The sequence below is a fragment of the Triturus cristatus genome, chromosome 11 (genome assembly GCF_964204655.1).
Source record: "Triturus cristatus chromosome 11, aTriCri1.1, whole genome shotgun sequence".
NCBI lineage: Eukaryota > Metazoa > Chordata > Amphibia > Caudata > Salamandridae > Triturus > Triturus cristatus.
Window position 1 is genome coordinate 579380455 of NC_140594.1, and position 22911 is coordinate 579403365.

Consider the following 22911-nt stretch of genomic DNA (forward strand, 5'->3'; position numbering starts at 1 on the left):
GGGTGGGGTGGGGTTGTGGACCCTGTGCCAGGAGGCTCTGTGTGTCTGGACTTTGCTGGAGCGTCATGACATTTTTCTGGTCGTACAACACCCAGCAGGCTTCTTGAATGCCAGGGCAGATTAACTTAGCTGTGGTGCTTTGCGGATCATGAATGGCAACTACACCCTGAGGTGGTGTGAGATCTCATCCAAGAATAAGGAGAACCTTTGCTTGATCTGTTTGCCACCATGAAGAACATGCAATGTCAGCATTTCTGCGTGTACGGGTTTCCAAAGCGGCTCTTGCTCAGAGACACATTCTGCGTAGAATGGAGCTCGGGATTCCTGTACTCCTTACCATTGATGCCACTCCTGCCCAGAGTTCTCAAGAAGATTAGGACAAACCAGGCACAATTGATTCTATTAAACAACCGCAATGGACCGCACTCCGCTAGCTTCTCCTCCTGAGGAGGGAAGTTATCCCGAAACCCGAGCCATGTCTCGGGCGATATTTTAAAACCCGGGACATGTATCGGGTCTAGAGATCATCAGTTCAACAAGTACTTACTTGCACCCACTGGGGTGAACCACTTAAGAACTCCATCAGAGATCATCAGTTCAACAAGTACTTACTTGCACCCACTGGGGTGAACCACTCAAGAACTTCATGTACCAGCTTCCCTTGGGGCGACCCAGAGGAGGAGCTAGCGGAGTGCGGTCCATTGCGGTTGTTTATAAAAATGGCTCCCTCGAGCTTTGAGCTGACGAGCTCCTGGACGACGCACCTACGTGCCTGTGCGGGCACTGAGGCCCTTGACGGTTGCTTGGCGGCCCTCTCTTCCACCCCTAACTATTTTCTCTACTGAGGAGGGAAGTTATCCCGAAACCCGAGCCATGTCTCGGGCGATATTTTAAAACCCGGGACATGTATCGGGTCTAGAGATCATCAGTTCAACAAGTACTTACTTGCACCCACTGGGGTGAACCACTCAAGAACTCCATCAGAGATCATCAGTTCAACAAGTACTTACTTGCACCCACTGGGGTGAACAACTCAAGAACTTCATGTACCAGCTTCCCTTGGGGCGACCCGGAGGAGGAGCTAGCGGAGTGCGGTCCATTGCGGTTGTTTATAAAAATGGCTCCCTCGAGCTTTGAGCTGACGAGCTCCTGGACGACGCACCTGCGTGCCTGTGCGGGCACTGAGGCTCTTGACGGTTGCTTGGCGGCCCTCTCTTCCACCCCTAACTATTTTCTCTACTGAGGAAGGAAGTTATCCCGAAACCCGAGCCATGTCTCGGGCGATATTTTAAAACCCGGGACATGTATCGGGTCTAGAGATCATCATTTCAACAAGTACTTACTTGCACCCACTGGGGTGAACCACTCAAGAACTCCATCAGAGATCATCAGTTCAACAAGTACTTACTTGCACCCACTGGGGTGAACCACTCAAGAACTTCATGTACCAGCTTCCCTTGGGGCGACCCGAAGGAGGAGCTAGCGGAGTGCGGTCCATTGCGGTTGTTTATAAAAATGGCTCCCTCGAGCTTTGAGCTGACGAGCTCCTGGACGACGCACCTGCGTGCCTGTGCGGGCACTGAGGCCCTTGGCGGTTGCTTGGCGGCCCTCTCTTCCACCCCTAACTATTTTCTCTACTGAGGAGGGAAGTTATCCCGAAACCCGAGCCATGTCTCGGGCGATATTTTAAAACCCGGGACATGTATCGGGTCTAGAGATCATCAGTTCAACAAGTACTTACTTGCACCCACTGGGGTGAACCACTCAAGAACTCCATCAGAGATCATCAGTTCAACAAGTACTTACTTGCACCCACTCTGCAAATTTTGCTCTTGACCCTACAGATCCCATTAGAAACAGTAAACTGATCAACATATTGGTTTTTACGTGACATTTTGGGCGCAAAAGTATTCACGAAAGAAACTGATATCAGTACTCTGGAATGGTGCCTATATGGGCACTGCAACATTACTTCGATGTGGATGATGCAGAGTTGATCAGCGCCACGTTCCGGCGTGCAGAGGTACTGTTCAAGAGTTTCTGGATCCAGTCTGACGTTTGGGGAATATGCTAGCTTGAGGAATCTGTGCTGAGATAGTCTTTATCAGAAAAGACGTTACCAAAGGTAAGTAACTTGTTTATTCATGCACTCCTTATGGCTGTTATTATTCCACATGCTAAACCTGAAATGCCTAAACATTTGCCCATTCTTTCAGGGTGGGCCTGGAGTTACTGGAAGTCCTGGAGAGCTTGGAATCCCTGGACCAAAAGGAGAAGTGGTAAGTCATTCTTGTCCAGACCGTCACCAGATAGAATGTTTGACATGTTCATGGCCACAATGTTATCTAGCTTCTTAGTTCAAGCATAGTAATGAAACTGTCAAGGTTGTAGTGAGGCTCATCTGACATAAAACTGCAGGTCCAACTTGAAGTTTCCACTGAAACACACTAGACAGGTTTCATATTTCTGAGAGTGACTGCAAGAAACTGTTGTCAGACGCATAAAATGTTGCTTCAGAGGAAGACATTAATATTTACTCAGTTCATAAACATTTATAGAAGGCGACCTGTGTGCATGTGTTGGTGCCTTGGGTCAACACATGCTAGATTAATTACCCCAGTTTTTTTTCTGCTAAAAGGGAACTGAATTTTATTCGCAACGTGAGGGCAGGTCCTGCATGTTCGTTTGTAAATTCAAATTGTCTACACTTAACATAATCCTGGTGACCCTGGACCTTCATGAATGGTTTGGGGTTCCTGCTCAAGCCTTAGGTGATTGATTAAAGTAGTGTTGTATGTGCTTTTCTAGGTTGTCCGGTTTTAGGATGTGGCACGCAGAGTCCATGCTTCTCATGTTTGGTGACTAAGCACCAATGGCTTTATTGCTGACTTTATGATTCTCCTGTGTTTGTCAGGCCACTGCTAAGCTGGCAACATCATTTCCCTCTGTATCACAAGTTATCATCAGGTAGACATCAAGAAACATTGGGTCGTTTTACAAGGAGGCATCCACATTCTCCATCAAACCTTAATAGTCTCTGGGTTCTGAGGTGTCAGCCACCTAATGTCCCTTATCTGCAGCCTAGATTCTGGATATCTTCTCCGTGTTCATGACCTCATACCTTTACAAAGCTCATGACTTTAAAGGCCCCCATGTCAGTGTTTTTACAGTCTTAGGCAGCACATACCACCTCCTTTAGAACCCACAAAGCTGCCATGGTCTGAGCCTCTTGATCCTCTTAATCACCCTCGGGATTATCTCATTACTCTATTAGAAACTGATGGCCTGGCTTCTGAATAGGAGCTAGAGAAAAAGCCCTTATCCAAGTTTAAGTTCTCTAAAAGACATGCTGTTGTGAATGGGGTCAAGAGCCTTCTCTCCCTGTGGCCCAAACTCTCCCATCTCATAATTAGCTGAGGACAAGAACTTAAACATATCCTATGTATTAAAGGATGTCATTGATTTTTGGTAAAGCTGTGTCATTAACAGAAATATGAGTACCAACTCAAGTTATTTTACTAGTGCGACTTTATTTGCATGTGCCCAGCCTTGTCCCCAGTACTTTGAGGTTCAGTAGCTCTAAGCAGGGTAAGCATCACTCCTCTTGCTTGTTTACAGCTTGGATTAGGCAGCTTTATTTCTTGATTTCAAAGCAAAGAATTTGCACCAAAAAAGTTTTACTTTTCAGATGAATGGAGATGCTATCAACACAGACTGTTGTAAGCTTCAAGTGGCAGAACAGACTTTGTTTTTGCTGTGATCACTACTCCTGTAGATGCAGCAGCAAAGAGTATCCAGATAGCAGACAACCTGGTTGCACTAACTGAAACTTTCCAGTGAGGCACTTGGTTCCAATTGTGTCTAATGCCTAAAATAAAGACCTTTCTCACTCCAAACAATGTTCTTTCCATGTCCTATTCCACATCTGTACACACCGTGATGTTGGCAATACCCTGCTCAACTGATTTTTAGGGAATGTCTCTATGTACAAAAACTCTGTTGTGAAGCATAATTTTCCACTTATTGAAGCCCCATTCCAGCAGGGATTTGAATATTATTTTTATTTGTTTTGCTCACAAGACTTTTAAACCAGTAATGTTAAACTGGAAATATTCAAAACAGCCTTTATTGTGGCTGTGACATGGGAGAGGATGATGAGAGAGTATCTCTGTCTTTCTCTGTCTGTCTGTCCCCTAAGAAATCTCAGGAAGTAGTTCAAGTGAACTGTGAAATATCTTTCCTTTCTTTTTCTTTCTTTCTTTCTTTCTTTCTTTCTTTCTTTCTTTCTTTCTTTCTTTCTTTCTTTCTTTCTTTCTTTCTTTCTTTCTTTCTTTCTTTCTCTCTAATAGTTTTTTTCTGAATTCCTATTCAGATGCCAAAGGAGCTTCCATAACCTGGAATTTCAAAAGGCAATCCAGCTCCAGCGAGATCATGCACATACATGTGTGAGAGAACAGGCATTGATTAGTATGAAACATTTTGTTACAACCTTCTAAGTCTTTCAGCCAGAGAGGAAGTTCTGTTTCTTCAGTATTGGATCATTCATAGATTCACATGCTTGAATTCTTCCCCATCATCAAACTGGGAACCCTAGTATACTCACCCACATCAGTACATACTTAAGCCTCACTCTACCATTAAATAACAGGCATCGTTTTCAACCTATCCTCATCTCTTTAAGATCCAAACTCCAGCCCTTCAGAGTTTATGTTTATGAGTTTTGTATAGCGCATAGCTGCCCAAGGGCTTCCCAGAGCTGCGGAGCAGGAGATAGCAGTGACGAATTGAATCATCCTGGAAACAACCATGTCTTCAGTTTTTTCCTCAAGCTACACTCGTTCGTGAGACGCCTTAGTTATTTAGTCATGGAGTTCCAGATTTTTGATACCAAGTCCTAGAAGGATCTTCCTCGCCATCTTGACCGCCTTATCCTGGTGATTTTGGCAAGGCGATCTGAGGAGGATCTCAGGGCTCTTTCCGGTGTATATGGTGTGATAAGTGCCCTGAGGGGGGCCGGCCCTTTGCCATTCAAGGCCTTGTGTGCCATACTTAGTGCTTTAAATTTAACCCTTGCCTGGAGTGGCAGCCAGTGGAGTAGTCTCAAGGCCTCTTTCGCTGATTCATACCTGGGTATGCTTTTAAGTAACCTAGCTGCTGCATTTTGTACCACCTGCAGCCTGTTCAACACGTACTTGGGTGACCCCAGGAAACGAGTGCCCTACACCAAGCTGTTCTCACACTGATGCCTCGAACTGTCAGATTGTCTACCGCACATTTAGGTTTGAGGAATGACAGCTCTTGAAGGAGATTTTTTTTTAAAGTATTGCAGAGGCAGCATTAAAGAAAATCTTTATTTAGAACTTGTATATCATTTCGCAAAAAGAAAATACATGTAGAAGACCCCCATAAAAAGTGGCTAACTGTCTGCAGCTGGAGCACAAGCCAGCTGACTGTAAGATTTGTCAAACTTTCTCAACAAAGACCTTAAAAGATTGAGAAAGAAGTCTGGCTTTAACAATTTTGGAAAAGGAGATGGAGAAAGGGAAATCTACAGGAACGCAAGATAAAGCACCCTTTGACTCTGCCATTAAGAGTCAGGAATCAGGTAAAAAACATTCAGGTAACAGGCTTCTTCAACTACACAAAACACAAGGTGGGGAGCCTGAAAGAGGGAACTAGGATAGGTTCACCGACAACAGAGGATTCATTGGCAAGAGCATCAACGTCAACGAATGAGAGCTCATCAATGGAAGAGTTGCCATCAATGACTGCAGCAACAAGATTAGCATCGTTGGCAAGGAATGAGTAATCGTCTAAAAAGCACAGTTGATCCGAAGGCTACAGTCTACAGAAGACTCAACGTCGACAAAAATGATGCAGTCGATGAGTGGAAATTAGCTGGTGCTTTAGACGAGCGAAAAACAAGCATTGGCAACCCCAAAAACTTTACAGAATAAGTTAAGTGAGATGCAAGATGAGATGGAGACAATATTAGAGACAATGCTAGTGTCACCAGTGCCACTTAAACCACCACATAAACTATACAATTTCAAAACTGTTCATTTGCATTCCCCTCACCTGCAGGCCAAAAACAATAATCATTTTGTCAGGGTATTACGGTACCTGACTTTAGTGACACCAGTGATGAGGAAGAAAGGGCAACTCATTCAGATGATTTGGACATACAGTATATTTAGAATGAGGATGATGATGAGGAATATGAGGATTATCAAGCCCAGAGAAAGGTACAAAGGCTTGCATCAGCCAAATTAATTCAGGTACATTTACATATGTTTAAATCACTGCAAAACATGATTTCATACATTTATAAGAGACTTGCACCACAAACAGACCAGAAAGGTTAAGGGGACCTGATGGTTCCTCAGCCGGCAATTCTGCAGCCAGAATGATACAGAGAAAATGATAAAGAAAAACAGGAGAAACAGCAATTATCTAAGGAAGAGAATCCGGATGAGAGGGTATTGGATGATGATGACCAAGAAGAACAAGCAGGTTCACCATATAGTCATGCAGGCGGTGTTAACAGTAAAGGAGATAAGGATGAAGTAATACACAGTCTGCCTTGAACGCCAGATAATGATTCTGAATGGAGCCAGTTTATTGACCCAGGCCAGAGCATATGAGACTTTATTCACCCCCAGATGACATAGGAAGGTTTCATTCTCTGATAGAAAAAGCCTCTGAATGCTTCAGTCTACCAGTCTCTGTTGCAGAAAAAACATATTTTTGGTTTGATTTAAGGAGAAGAATTATTATTATTATTATTATTATTTAAAGATTTGTAGAGCGCCTGGTGACCCGGAGGCATCCCCGCGCTGTAAACCTGTAAGGTTGGCTAAGAGGGGAGAGGGGGAAGAAAACCTTTTTATTTGGGGAAAAGCAGAGTTTTGAGCTGCTTGCAAAAGCGCAGGTAGCAGGGTTCCAAACGCAAACTAAGGGGGAGCAAGTTCCAGCGGGTGGCTGCCTTTACTGAGAAGCGACGACCTCCGGTACGTGCCCTCCTAAACTTGGGGATATTCGCCAGTCGCCCATTGTCCGAGCGCAGAGATCTCGAGGCTTTGTACGGGGTAACCATGTCTCCCAGGATCGAGGGGCCTTGTCCATTGAGGAGCTTGTGCGCGATGCACATAGCCTTGAACTCGATCCTCTCTCGCACTGGCAGCCAGTGGAGTGCCTTAAGTGCCGGTCTGGCGGAGGATCTGGAGGGAAGGCCCATCAGCATCCGAGCAGCTGCATTATGGGTTCGTTGCAGCTTGTCCAGAGTAGCTTCAGGGGCTCCTAAATAGACAGCATTGCAAGAAGCACAAGATATCAGCTGATGTCAGTTCCACCCATTTTTTTCGTGCCTTTGAGGCGAACGGGTGAACCAACAACATTTTCACAAGTATACACAGTAAACAAACACAGCCAAAACTGGAAATTCTTCATCATGGGCATTTCCTAATTCCAAGCCTCACATGATTCCAACAATAAATCACACAAGATATACATTGATTATTTTTCGGTATAAGCAGACAGGCAAGGGGAGGCAGGTGGGTCAGTGAGGAATCCACGGGCAGATACTGAATCCACCAGAAAAAGCACTACCGAAGGTAAGTACCTTGTTCTTCTGATAGATACATCTGCCTGTGGATTCCTCACCTTTTGAATCGAATCCCCAAGCAGTCCCGCGGAGGGTGCCTGCCTGCCTATACCAAAACATCCTGCAGCACAGAACGTACAAAATGGCCATCCCTCCTCACCTCCGAATCCTAGCAATAGTGCTTTGCAAAAGTGTGAAGGGAGGCCCAAGTTGCCGCCTTGCAGCTGTCTACCACAGGAACACCTCTAGCTAAAGCAGTAGAAGAAGACTTAGCTCTGGTAAAATCAGCTTGAATACCTTCAGGAGGCTGATTCTTGGTCATGGGGTAGCAGATCTTGATACAGAGGATGATCCACCTGAACAGAGTTATTTTGTGGACAGCCTTGCCCTTCATGTTGCCCACATATCCAATGAAGAGTTGATTGTACAAACTGAAGTCCTTGGTTCTGTCCATTTTGAAGCTGACCACCCACTTGGGGTTCAGGCGATGAAGTCTCTCCTCCTCCTTTGAAGGGTGAGGGGGAGGGTAGAAAGTGGGTAAGGTGATGGACTGCCCTAACTGTTTCCTGTATGACTTCAAGAACCTTTCGTAAGTCTGTCAGGCCTATACCAATTATCGATTACATCTGGTAAGAGGGTATTAGAATAATGAAGACCTCAGCTTCTATACCAGCGGTACTTCCACACCTTGACAAGAAATACAATGCTATGGTTCATGAACCAGCATGTCTCACAAGAAACCCAAAACCGGATTCCGTGGTCATGCAAGCTGCTCAGCGCTGCTCAAAAAACCAGACAGCACTTCTTTCGGGTCCTCCTGACAAGGATGGCAGATGTCTAGATTCCATCGGCAAACGTTTTTCTTCGATGTCAGCATTGACAGTGAGAGCTGCAAATTCTGTGGTGATCTTAGGGCGTGATGGCCGATGTGGTCAGACATAGCCCCATACCTTGACCAACAACCAGAGGATGCTAAGGAAGAGGCAAAGGAGATCCTCCACAAGGGAGAAAGACCATTCAACGAAATTATAGATTCTGCCATGGACGTCGCCATCGCAGGTTTCAGGCAGTAGGCAGGGGCAGCAGTTCTTCGGAGACAAGGATGGCTCAAAGCCACCTCATTCCACCCAGAGGTTCAGAATAAGATCTTAGACCTACCATATGACAGAGAAGATCTCTTTGGATGTCAGGTAGAGTAATCCCTTAAAACCATAAAGGCAGACATGGATAACGCCAAGTCTTTGAGGATGTTGCAGCTCGTGAAAACTCCTTTTTGGGGATCCAGAGGAAGAGGGCACCTTCCTATAGGGGGTATCAGCAATATCGATTCCCAGCATACTCATCGAATAATCAATCTTACCGTTTCCAATTCCAACTAAGACAGCCTCCTCAGACATCAGATCAAACAGGGGTATCAGTACTGGCAAGCAAAGACATTGCGCATTGACAATTATATGGTACAGGCTCCGGCTCCAACTTCTCCACTGCATTCTCCTCAATTTCTCCCATCAAAAACCTCATATCTTGCTGGCAAGTTTTCAAACCACCTTCAGCAATGGAAAACTATTACTACAGACCGGTGGGTTCTTCACCTTGTGTAATTTGGAAATACACTGGAGTTTATCCAAAAATCCCCAACAACCCCACCACAACCCTTCCACCAGAAGCATCTCAAGGCTCTTCAACAAGAGGTCAAAGCCATGCTCCAAAAAGGAGCGATCAAGATGGTCTCAGTCTCCCACAGAAGCTAAGGAAGTGACAACCAATTTGAGACCTAAGAAGTCTCAACGTCTACTTGAAAAAAACAATAATTTTGGATGATCAGGTTGCAAGAGGTTCTGAAGCTCCGAAACCAGTGCGATTTCATGACCTCATTAGACCTCCAAGACACTTATTTCCACATACCCATTCACCCAAGGCACAGGAAATATCTGAGGTCTTTGGTTGCCGGATGTCACTTCTAATTCAAGGTGCTTCCCTTCGGTCTCAAATCTGCACCCAGAATTTTAAGAAGTGCCTTGCTCCGGTCGCAGCAATTCTCAGACAGCATCAACATCAAGTCTTCCCGTAACTGGATGACTGGCTGATAAAGGCACCTTCCAAATCAGCAGCGCAAGCATCTACAAAGGCCTGCACAGTTCTCTTCCGGCGGCTGGGTCTCACTCTCAATCTACAAAAATCTAGACAGAACCTATTGCAAACGGTTGTCTTCCTGGGGGCCAAGTTAGACTCCATGTGCTTAAAGGTTTATCCTTCAGAGGAACGCCAACACTGGCTTCTCATGCTCACAAAATCCATTAGAAGAAAAAAGTCTCTTTCAGTGTGACTGAACAAGTCTCTCTTGGGTATGATGTCATCATGCAATACCACTGATCCCATTCTGCCGCCTCAAGATGCGACCCATGCAGGAGGAACTGGACAAGCAGTGGGCACAATCTAAAGGCTCTTTCAACGACATCATCAAGATAATTCCACGCATGCTAAAAGCCTTGGAGTGGTGGGCAGTCAAAACCCGTCAGCACGGCTGTCTACCCAACATATGGCGGCACCCTTCGTGATTACTACAGATGCGTCACTGGAGGGATGGGCAGCTTATCTCAATGAGCTTCAAGTGAGTGGCAAGTGGCATCGGACTCAAAGTTAATCCCATATAAATTTATTGGAACTAGGAGCGGTACATCTAGACCTCCAGGCTTTTCTTCCCAGGATACAGCATTCATCAGTGCTGGTGCATACGGACAATACCACAACAATGCACTATATAAACAAACAGGGAGGTACAAGATCTCACCAGCTTTCCAGGGAAGCACAGAAGTTGTGGAAATGGGCTATAATTCACAGAATCTAGCAGAACGTGTTCCAGGACGACAAAACAAGATTGCGAACACACTCAGCAGGCTCACATCATCGTGCCACTAGTGGGAATTGCACAAGCAAACCCTGCACAGCATCTTCCTGCGGTGGGGCTCACCAGAATTGGACTTATTCACAACTCCCCAGAACAGCAAATGCCAGTACTATGCAAGTTGGCATCCCCAACAGGGGTCATGGGGGGAATGCCTTTTCAATTCCATGGTCTGGCATCTTTGCTTACACTTTTCCTCCCATTCCCCTTCTTCCAAGAGCTTTGAGGACGATGAAGATTGAACCATGCAAACTGATCCTCATTGCTCCAGCATGGCCAAGTCAACACTGGTACACAGAACTGCTTCTTCTTTCCCAGGTCCAGCACTTCCGACATCCAGTGTTTCCCAATCTTCTTGACGATGAACCAGGGACAGATTCTACACCCGGACCCCAGGAACCTTCACTTATTGGCATGGCTTCTGAATTCAATGAGTTCCAGCACTTGAACAGTACCAACAAAACGTACCATCTCAAATGGAAGCGTTTCTACAACTGGTGCCATCAAGCAGGGATACAGCCGCTATCCTCCTCTCCAGAGCAGGTCTTACCTTACCTTTTACAGCTAGCGAAATCAGGTTTGGCGCATAGCTCGATAAAGGTTCACTTTGTGGCCATTTTCCGTTATGGAAGATCACATTATTATCCACCTTTGTGGTCTTCTAGAACAATAAAGGAGTTCCTCAAAGGACTGTTTCGTACACTGTTCTTTCTCAATTGATGACATCTCCTTTCGATCCAATTCACAAAGCAGAGATCAAGTTCCTCTCATAGATGTTGGCTTTACTTCTTGCCCTGAGCACAGCCAGATGGGTCAGGGAGATACAGGATTTTGTTATAGAGGGATCCTTTTTGCAATTCAAGACTGATGGAGTTCTACTCCTCACAAATCCAAAGTTCATACCCAAAGTTCCATCGGATTTCCACCTGAATGAGCCTGTGGTACTAAAGACTTTCTTCCCGAATCCATCGTCAACTGCTGAAAGAGCTGTTCATTCATTGGATGTCAGGCATTGCCTAAAGATTTATCTGCAAAAGACACAAGCTGTTTGCAAGACTTCACAATATTTGTCGCATACAGCGCTCCAAGAAAAGGTTTCCCACTCTCCAAACAGAGTATCTCTAGATGGATCTCAAGTGCGATTCAATATTGCCACCACAAAGCAGGCCGACCACTGTCTTCTAGAGTTCAAGCCCATTCCACGAGGGCTGTGTCTACGTCTACAGCTTTATTTGCGGGAGTGTTACTCCTGGAAATTTGCTGTGCAGCAACGTGAAAGAATAGACACACATTTACTAGACACCACTGCTTGGATTCAGCAGTCCTAAAGGACATGGCGGTGGACCAGGCAGTACTACGGCATCTATTTCACTGACGTGAGCCACCCCTGTCTACCCACCCACTTCTATTACTGTATCACATTTCCGTAGTGTAAACCATTTACTCTGCTTAAAGCTTAAAGGAGTTTATTCCTTGATTGTTATTAATATGATTATGGTTGTCGTATTTAGTGATTATTTGCAGATTTTGGTGATGCATATTCCTGTTAAGCTGTTCACTGTTATGTTAAATGTAATACTCAACTGCTTGCTATTCTGATTCAAGCATGTGAATCTATGAAAGTTCCAATACTGGAGTTAGAAATAAGTTACTTACCTGTAACTATAGTTCTCCAGTATTGGAAGCTTTGATAGATTCACATGCGACCCACCCTCCTCCCCGGGGCAGCTCACCTTCATCTATCTCAGTATAGTAACGCTAGCACTAGTGCTCGAAAATCTGAGTTTCCGAGCTTCTCTCAGGTGTGTTCTAGAGTGTGATTCATGCTGATTGGCTAAGGCAAAGCTTTGGTTTCTTTTTTAATAATGACTAGGATAGGTTAATAAACTAGGAGGCCTGGGCCTTTCTCTGGTCTATACCTATCAGTGTACTACTACTACTACTGCTACTACTAGTATTTTAAAGTACCAGGAACTCCCATCATGATGACGGGGAATGATTCAAGCATGTGAATCTATGAAAGCTTCCAAAACTGGAGAACTATATTTACAGATAAGTAACTTATTTTTTTCCCGAGTCAAGGAAGTGGATAGGATTGTCCATAACTTGTTAAAGAGCAATCTCTGTGCTCTAGCCATTTCTAAACTCTAATTGAAAATTGTCTAGGAGGTTATTTAACTGGAAGTGATGTGCAAGTTGATAGGCCACACAACTTTATATCAGCTTCCATTGGAAAGGCAATCCTGAAATGTGTCCAGTTTCCAGACCACCAGGGAACATATGTTGCATACGTGAATAATTCACCAGCATGGTCCACCAGGCTAGCAGATTTTTTGCAGGTTTCTTACAAATGTTCCCAGGTGCATGCCAGTAAAATAAATGGTGACAGTCTATGATGTGGCAGTTCAACAAGGTTATCTGGAATTCCGGCTGACTTGGCTGCATAACAGAGGCAAATCAGAGGTCCCAGAGTCTGATCTCAGATCTGCAACCTAGGTGGAATAAGGTTCTGAGTTTGTCCGAGAGGGTGAAGATGGGTCCCAGAGTCTTGCCAAAGAATCCTGTAAATGGTGGCATCTGTAATCCCAGATTACAAATGTAGCATTTGTCTCATGTTGACCATTAATTGTGTTTATGTAATTAATTATCTTTTTCTTTCTGGGCATACAGGGCCTCTCAGGTCAGCGTGGAGTCCCCAACTTCAAGGTATGTTTAAATTATGTTGTGCTTACTGTCACAGGCTCATTCACCCTTAGGGTTGCCATCTGCTCCATAATTCACGGGAAAGACACAGACACAAAATGTATTACATTGCATCCTCTGAGGAATACCAACAGTGCCCTTAGCTTCAATGGAAACCACCCCTGATCAGGATCACTCATCTTCCTCCTCCATTATAAAACTTGAGAGTAATCAGTTAGGACATCACCAGAGGGGTCAGTCCTGGCCATGGCTGAGCAAAGTTGCCTCTTGACAGGCTCACAGAAGGGGCACTGTTTGCTTCGCTAACATTAGATTCACATACTTGAATATTCCACATCGACAGGCTGGTAGTTCTTGGTGGTCATTCTTAATACAGTAGTGTTCAATACATACTTAAATGACACTGAAACAGTCAAAGACAACATGCTTTCTGTCCACCTCATTTTATGACCCTATTTCTGGCCAATCAGGTGGCTAGACACAGAGCTTCAACTCATCACAGAGGCTCAGCTGCTCATACTTTCTACTGTTATCAAGCTGTTAACAGGAAACCCACAGAGCTCTGCTCTTTTTCTTCTAAAGCGTTACAACAAACAAATGATGGATGGAATGCTGACAATGCAGACATTCTCCCCCAGTCAAGAGATCTGGGTTAAATCCATCGTTCTTTTGCCCACTACACCACCCCAGTTTAGACATGGCCATATGCAAATCAGTCTTGACCCTGTGCCTCATGGGAACAGTCCAGCCCGAACTGCCAAGCCATGTCTTCCCTGGACCGGAATCAAGCATCCCAGGACCGGTTTCTGGCTATCAGCCGTCATCAGCCAGGATAGCTTGACTCCAGTGGCGTAGTGAGCACGGGTCCCACGTCTGGGAATACCCATCCCACTTAGGGCGAAAAGCGTTACAACAAACAAATGATGGACGGAATGCTGACAATGCAGACATTCTCCCCCAGTCAAGAGATCTGGGTTAAATCCATCGTTCTTTTGCCCACTACACCACCCCAGTTTAGACATGGCCATATGCAAATCAGTCTTGACCCTGTGCCTCATGGGAACAGTCCAGCCCGAACTGCCAAGCCATGTCTTCCCTGGACCGGAATCAAGCATCCCAGGACCGGTTTCTGGCTATCAGCCGTCATCAGCCAGGATAGCTCGACTCCAGTGGCGTAGTGAGCACGGGTCCCACGTCTGGGAATACCCATCCCACTTAGGGCGAAAAGCGTTACAACAAACAAATGATGGACGAAATGCTGACAATGCAGACATTCTCCCCCAGTCAAGAGATCTGGGTTAAATCCATCGTTCTTTTGCCCACTACACCACCCCAGTTTAGACATGGCCATATGCAAATCAGTCTTGACCCTGTGCCTCATGGGAACAGTCCAGCCCGAACTGCCAAGCCATGTCTTCCCTGGACCGGAATCAAGCATCCCAGGACCGGTTTCTGGCTATCAGCCGTCATCAGCCAGGATAGCTTGACTCCAGTGGCGTAGTGAGCACGGGTCCCACGTCTGGGAATACCCATCCCACTTAGGGCGAAAAGCGTTACAACAAACAAATGATGGACGGAATGCTGACAATGCAGACATTTCAAACTGGAACGGCATGGTGAGCAAAAAAACGATGGATTTAGGCCCAGATCTCTGTACTGGGGTGAATGTATGACATTGTTCTGCATTCTGTCCATCAATTTTTGTTTTTGCATTTGTCCCCCCGAGTGGGAAGGGTATGCCCAGACGTGGGTCCCTTGCTCTCCATGCCACTGGAGTCAAGCTATCCTGGCTGAAGAGGGGTGAAACCCCGAAACCGGTCCTAGGATACTTGTTTCCAGTTCAGTGAGGACCTGGCTTGGCAGTTCGGGCTGGACTGTTCCCATGAGGCACAGGGTCAAGACTGATTTGCATATGGCTGGGTTCAAACTGGAACTGCATGGTGAGCAAAAAAACGATGGATTTAGGCCCAGATCTCTGTACTGGGGTGAATGTATGACATTGTTCTGCATTCTGTCCATCAATTGTTGTTTTTGCATTTGTCACCCCGAGTGGGAAGGGTATGCCCAGACGTGGGTCCCTTGCTCTCCATGCCACTGGAATCAAGCTATCCTGGCTGAAGAGGGGTGAAACCCCGAAACCGGTCCTAGGATACTTGTTTCCAGTTCAGTGAGGACCTGGCTTGGCAGTTCGGGCTGGACTGTTCCCATGAGGCACAGGGTCAAGACTGATTTGCATATGGCTGGGTTCAAACTGGAATGGCATGGTGAGCAACAAAACGATGGATTTAGGCCCAGATCTCTGTACTGGGGTGAATGTATGACATTGTTCTGCATTCTGTCCATCAATTGTTGTTTTTGCATTTGTCACCCCGAGTGGGAAGGGTATGCCCAGACGTGGGTCCCTTGCTCTCCATGCCACTGGAATCAAGCTATCCTGGCTGAAGAGGGGTGAAACCCCGAAACCGGTCCTAGGATACTTGTTTCCAGTTCAGTGAGGACCTGGCTTGGCAGTTCGGGCTGGACTGTTCCCATGAGGCACAGGGTCAAGACTGATTTGCATATGGCTGGGTTCAAACTGGAACGGCATGGTGAGCAAAAAAACGATGGATTTAGGCCCAGATCTCTGTACTGGGGTGAATGTATGACATTGTTCTGCATTCTGTCCATCAATTGTTGTTTTTGCCTTTTTCTTCTAAAAGCATTTTTTCTTCATTTTGGTCAGCCTTTCTCCAGATTCCGTCCTAACCCTCAGCTACAGGTGGTAAGCAGTTTCTGCTCCATTTTGCCCCATTTGTGCCTGAGAAACTGTGCCCTTGGAGCTCTTGTGCTCACAAAATTCACAGGCCTTGTGCCTGATGTGGACATGAAGATCTAGTGTACTCTTGAGAAAATCATTTTCCATCCTTTAAGACCGGATAAGTTGATTGCTCTTGCCTGATCTCTACCTAGGAAAAGTTTGCATTCTGGGTTTTCCTTCAAAAAGCATAAAAACATCTTGTTTGTTTCATCTTGTTCTCTCGTGTTGTGAAACAAATGTTTCTCCTGCACCTGGTCTCTGTTTGGTTTACGTCTTTTAGGTTTCTCTTCACAATAACCTTCAAACATGGGGAGGAAAGAAGGTTTCTGTACTTCAAGTGCCAAGAACAAAATAAGCGAAACTGTCTAAATGACCAAGGGCCATATGTACAAAAGCATTGTTGCAGTGGGTAACAACCCTATTCGCAGAATCGGGCATTTTCCGACTGCAAAAATGCTTTTACATATGTACAGAGCACAAATTGCGATTCAGTAACATGTTACTGGATCGCAGGTTGTATGTAGTGATTCGGTATTTGAAAGGGGCGTGTTTAGGGCATCCCTTCCTAAAACAGAATGAAAAATTTCCTAGCTATGGTAATGGAAAGTTTCAATTCTATTAAGGACTCGGAGGCGAGGATTATGCTTTATCTTTCTTCACTTTAACCTCTTCTGTGCCCATGACGAGATAGTCTCGTCATGGAGCACGGTTGCGCTGTCCCCATGACGAGACTATCTCGTCATGAACCCCGCCCGCTAATGTAACGCCCGGCACAGGGCGGGGAAAGGGCGTGGCACTGAAGGGGTTAATGACAGCAGCCATTTTAAAGTCACCAAAACAAACAACTATTCCCATGAAACATAGGGAATATCACAAGCAAACAATAGAGTGTCCATGGATAGAGTGTCCCTTGTTCTCTGCACCAATCACAGGCCTCCGAGGTGATGGTAGTCCTCTGTCACTGTCCAATCTCCCTCTTTCGTCGCTGAAGGCCAGCCAGCCTAGAGACTTCACGTATCTTGTGAGCACAGGAGGTTCGAAGGTCGATTCCAGCTTCTTGCATGACCCACCTTACGCACTGGGCAATGGTGGGGGAAGAAACCGCCTTATGAGGTTTTATAAGCGCAAGGAGTAATTGCTGCTCTCCCGGAGGACGAAACTCCTCGGACATTTCTTCATATGCTTTAAGGCAAGCAACCACACACAGCTTCGGAGAATCCGGGAACGCCGGATAAGAAATGGATCTTGTCCCACACTTCGTTCGTCTCCGAATTGTAAAAGTGACCCCCGTGGGGGAAAAAATTCTACTGGAAATATCAAGGGCTCTGACATCCGAAACACTTCTGCATGAGATAAGGCAAAGAAGCATCGCCAATTTTGCTGACAGTTCTTTCCTAGAGAGGAACCTGTTCGGCTGCGAAGACAGAAACAAATTTAAGACCTGGTTAACATCCCAAAGCTGAAAATAACGAGGTGCAGGCGGTAGCGAGAGACGGATGCCGTGAAGGAGACGGCAGACCAAGGGATGTTCGCCCACAGGGGACCTGTCAACCATGGTATGACCCGCCGAGATGGTGTGTGGAAGGTGGAAGGTGTTGATAGTCCTATAAGCCAAGCCCTCCTCTGCCAGAGAGGGCCCAAAATTCAGACTAAAGGTCACATCCGTTGTCACGGGATTGAGACTCCGTCGCACACACCAACGATACCACCTCCTCCAGGTGGAGCGGTAGCGCTTGACGGTGCTGTCGGCCCAAGCCTTCGACATGAATTTCTCAGCCGCTCCCGAAAGGCCTGGGACCGCCCAGCGTCCCTGTAATCCTCCATGCCATGAGGGCGAGAGAGCCCTGCTCTATCAATGGATGAGGTACTCCGTCCGGATTGAGAAGCAGAGTCGGAAAGAGGGGGTGTGGGATTGGAGAATCCCAAGAAAGTTCCAGAAGAACCGGAAACCACACTTGAGACCACCAGATTGGGGAAATGAGAACCACGTCCCCATTCTGGCGTTGCACCTGGGCTGAGACCCTCGTGAGCATGGCAAATGGGGGAAAGGCATAGTCTTGTTCCTCCCGCCAATTCTGAAGAAATGCTTCTGTCTGCGCTGCCAGAGGATCCAGTCTCCAACTGAAGAACTTGGGCAGTTGGTGATCAAGTGAGAGGCAAAGACGTCAACTGAAAAAGGACCCCAGAGGGACTGGAGATCTGCGAAAACCCCCGGGTGCAATTTCCAGGGACTGCCGTCGTGGAAATGGCGAGATTGAAAGTCCGCGATCTGGTTGTCCCGACCCGGAAGGTATTCCACCGTCACGGACACATGATGGTCCAGACAGTATTTCCAAAAGTTCGCTGCCATGTCCGAGAGAGCCCTCAAGCACGTGCCCCCAAGATGGTTGATGTACCGGACGGCTGATATGTTGTCCATCTTGAGCAGGACACAAGATCGTACCGAGTCTTTGGTCCAACATTGGATCGCAAACGATCCCACTGAAAGTTCCAGACAGTTGATGTGCAACTGTTGCTCCAGAGGAGACCACACACCTCCTGTTGTGAACCCGCCACATCGCGCGTTCCAGCCTGATCTGCTGGCATCTGACTCGATAACGATATCTGGCGCAGAACCAAAGATCGCACGTCCATTCCAGACTTCCATGTTGGAAAGCTACCATTGTATCTCCTCTCTGGCTTCCGCAGAGAGGGACACCTTCTGAGAGTAGGAGAGGCCTTTGCGAAGGTGTTGGGCGTTGCAAGGCCCCGTAATGGAGGGGACTTGGAAAAATAGCTTGAATCCACACCGAAAGAAGACCCACAATGCGGGCTACCTGTCTGAGGGAGAGCTGGTGTTGGGTGAGAGCTCTCCTCAGTTTGTGACGGATTTTCATCATCTTCCGGGAGGGAAGGCTGAGAGTAGCAGCTACGGAGTCGATGGAAAACCCTAGGAAAACAACCTTCTGGGATGGAGCGAGCATGGATTTTGCCTCGTTGATCACAAAGCCCAGGCTTTGGAGCAGATTGACCGCTCTGTGAAGCTGTTGAGACAGAGTACTGGGGCATTGCACCATGAGTAAAATGTTGTCCAAATAAACTATAAGCCGCATCCCGGACGCACGCAGACGTTCGATCACCGGACGCAGTACCTTGGTGAAGCACCAAGGAGCGGAGGATAGACCGAAAGGGAGTGTGGTGAATTCGTACACCTTGTCTCGCCAAAGAAACTGCAGGAATCTCCGGTGTGGAGGAAAAATTGGTATGGTCAGATATGCGTCTTTTAGGTCGAGACGCGATATCCAGTCGTTCGGCCTGAGAAGATTGCGAAGAAGATGGATTCCCTCCATCTTGAAGTGGCGGTAAACCAGCCACTCGTTGAACTCGCGCAAATTGATGACGGGCCTCTAGCCCCCGTCCACCTTGTCCACCACAAAAAGATTGCTGATGAAGCCGCGAGCATGGGGAGTGGTTTGTACGACCGCTCCTTTGTGCAAAAGAGACTGAACCTCTTGGTCAACCAAAGCATCGTCCGTTGCTGAGAACACCACATGATACGGCGGAGCCGGTTGGAAGGGTTCCCAGAGAAACTCTATATGAAACCCTCAGACAGTTTGGAGTATCCATGCATCTCCTGTGACAGAAGTCCAGGCCTGGAAAAAATGCGCCAGCTGGCTCCCCACTTTTAGATGGGAAGAAGGGAGAACACTCACCGGAAGAAGTGGAGGTGCCGCCGCCACCTCTACCACCACGGTTCTTTCCTCGCCGTCCCCTGTTAGGGTAGAAGTTGCCAAATCTGGCTTGATCCTGGTAAGATGCTTGGTTGGAGCCTCCTCTCTGCTGTAGGACGGCCAGATGAGCGGCCCCTACCTCGTCCGGCCCCTCGGATAACCCAAGGACGAAAGACCTTGCGTATAGAAGTTTGCGCCCTGTCCAAGGACGTGAAAGTATTCACGAAGCGCCCCAGTTCCTTCATAAAGGGTTCGCCAAAAAGGCCCCCTTGGGCAAAAGGTCCTGCCTCCGAATCCGCCAGGTCCCCAAGTTTGGGGTCCACTTTTATCAGGAGAATCTTCGCCATTCTGTCGAAATGGTGCAGTTGGCATTCCCCAGTAATACCACCACGCGCTGGGCCCAAGATGATTGGTTCTCCAGAGAGATCAGGGCTCCCGACGATTTGGCTTCAGCCATATCGAGGATTTTTGTTATGGGCCCAAGAATGTCAAGGAGCTTGTCTTGGCAAGCCCGCCAAGACCTATCAATACCTTTTTTAGGATCCTTTACGAATTTTTGTAAAAACGTCGGCATGCGAGGGTCAATTTCTGGGGTGGCCACCACCTTACCTTCTAAAAAGGGGCGAGGACACTCCACCCTAAGACAGTTACGCACTGAGGCCTCTAATGTCCGGCGTATGCCGCTGGCGACGTACTGGGAGACCTTGCCACAGGGCGCCCAGTCTGAAGATCTAGGGTGTAAGATGTCGTCGGGGTCTAGCATATCTGCGCAGAGATTCTGATCATCTGCGCCAGGTACAGGATTTGCAGGCGCAGGCTGCGAAGGACGCCAGGGACGTGAAGGACCGGCATCCTCATTGTCCCCATGAGCAGAGTCCCCAAGAGTAGTGGTCGTCGCAGGAGCGGGTTTGCTAGCTATGAAAGCCTGTTTGAGGTGAGCGAAGGCATCAGTGTCAACCCCCACTTCTTTGGCTCGCTTGGCGGGAGGCAGTTGAGGGGCAGCGGGGGCACCGCTGGGAGGGAGGGAGGCCGGAATGGCCTGAGCTGCCTTGGCCAATTTATCACAGGCTAGCTCAATTTTGCGGGAGAGGCGGTTTTCTAAGGGGGTCATAGCCTGCTCCACCGCTTTATGTATAGAAGAATCCACTGCGTCGTAGAAATCTTCATCCCACTGCAGTGCTGTGAGTGGGTCTTCTTCCCACTGGTCATCCAGGTAACGGTCGTCTTGATAAGATTCCATGAGGAGACGAAAAAGACACTACCAAGGTAAGTGGGAGAGTTGAGAGACAGGGGTAACCTCGCAATATGGGGGGCTGGGTGTCAGCCTACTCTTTAGCAAGCAGGACTCGCGTTCGGGAACCAAGCCTTGGGACCCAACAGCCCTGGTGCTAGAATAAAAGTGCTGCCTGCCAACAAATGGGCCCCCCAGCAGGATGCAGCATGCAATACACACTCCTAGGAGCATTAATCAGGCCTAAAAATACAGACCCCAGAGGCTGGGCAGAACCATCAGCACAGAGCATCACTTAGCGTGATACCGACCTTGAAGGCGTTCAGGAGGCGTTCAAGAAAAAACAGCTGCCTAATGGCAGAGACAGACCGGCAAGCGGCATAAAGGCAGGCAGAGGCTCGCTCACTGCAGTGCTTTCCGAGATTGAAAACGCGCTGAATGCGCGGAATCTCAGGAACGCACTCAGTGAGGAGGATATGCACATGCGCCCTCAAGCAGTGGAACAACGCACCGCGAGCTGCACCAAAGTACGCAGCTGCTAGGGAGGAACACTCCCACGGCTGGAAGCGAGTCAGCCGAGTAGCGACTGACTCGCGCTTGACAAAACGCGATTAAAAGTAACAGAAAAGGCCAACAAATAACAAATATGTGGCGTGAGTCCCTAATGAGGCAATAAATCAGGAAATAAACGGCACGTGTCGGTCAGCAGCCGGCGCACGCCGTACCAATAAAGGCAGTAGAGCGCGAAGGCTCGAGAAATGCCAGAGGAGAAAAATCAATCAGAAAACCCCTTGAGAACAGGCAAAGCAAATAAACGCAAGAGAATTGAGGAAACCGTAAATTCAGAAGGAACAAACTAAAACAGTGCAAACACTATATCAATTGAAACTGTGAAATCACGAAGAGAAAAGTAAAACAGGACTTATCTGGCTGCAAGCAGCGAAGAAAGAGGGAGATTGGACAGTGACAGAGGACTACCATCACCTCGGAGTCCTCTGATTGGTGCAGAGAACAAGGGACACTCTATCCATGGACACTATCGTTTTCTTGTAATATTCCCTATGTTTCATGGGAATAGTTGTTTGTTTTGGTGACTTTAAAATGGCTGCTGTCATTAAAGTGAAGAAAGATAAGCATAATCCTCGCCTCCCGTCCTGACATAGAATCTCAGTGGTGTGTATCAATGTTTTGCAACCAAATTACAGTCACAATACATTTATTTTTTACCGACACCTCAAGGGTGGTGGTAACCATTTGCAGATAGAAAGGGGTGCCCAAGAGACCTCTTCCCCTTTGTTAGTACATGCAGTGATCCAAAGGACCACTGCCTGCTCCTATAAAATGAAACGTCACAGTTTGTTTTTTTCTTTTTACCGTATCTTGTTTTCCTTTAAAAGGGCTGCTTTATGAAAAAGCAATGACAAACATGGTGATCTGCTGACCCCAGTAGGCCACCAACCGTGTGATTGGCGCAATTCCTAATGGGTTGAAAATTGTGATCTACCTCATAACTATTCATGAGGTAGGTTGATTGCGACCCCATTAGGAATCGCTAAATGAAACTCGATGGGTTTCATACATTCAGAATTGCAATTTCCTACTTGCGAATCTCAAAGAATCATAATTAGGGAATCACAATCCCTAAAATTTGTGGATATGGCCCTAAGAAACCGACTGGTCTCAAACCATGTGGTATCAGTCACAGTCTGATATCTGTGACAGACCCACTCTTGGTTTCTTTGTGGTGCTTGGAGAGGGCCCACAATTCCAATACCTGCGAGGACTGCTGTGCCATGCACCCAGAGGTGCTGAGGGAGTGATCCCTCAAGCGCATCGCAGCCCGATGTTGGATGACCCAGCGACGCTCAAGATCCAAGGCCCATTTGCAGAACTGCCGGTGATCGTCTTTCCACTCAAAGTCGCTGTGGAAGCTGGCTAAGTCCCACAAACATAAGAAGTCGA

The 22911-nt window shown here is 47.1% G+C and overlaps 1 protein-coding gene across 2 annotated transcripts in view; it reads left to right on the forward strand.

The window, feature by feature from the left end:
* The window catches only part of LOC146785119 (uncharacterized), a 578200-nt gene that overhangs the window by 312771 nt on the left and 242518 nt on the right, over positions 1 to 22911 (forward strand). For both annotated transcript variants that reach the window (XM_085633808.1, XM_085633809.1), the window contains exons 23-24: positions 2217 to 2279; positions 13179 to 13214. In XM_085633808.1, coding sequence (XP_085489934.1) covers positions 2217 to 2279; positions 13179 to 13214 — 99 coding nt within the window. The remainder of the gene's footprint in view (positions 1 to 2216; positions 2280 to 13178; positions 13215 to 22911) is intronic.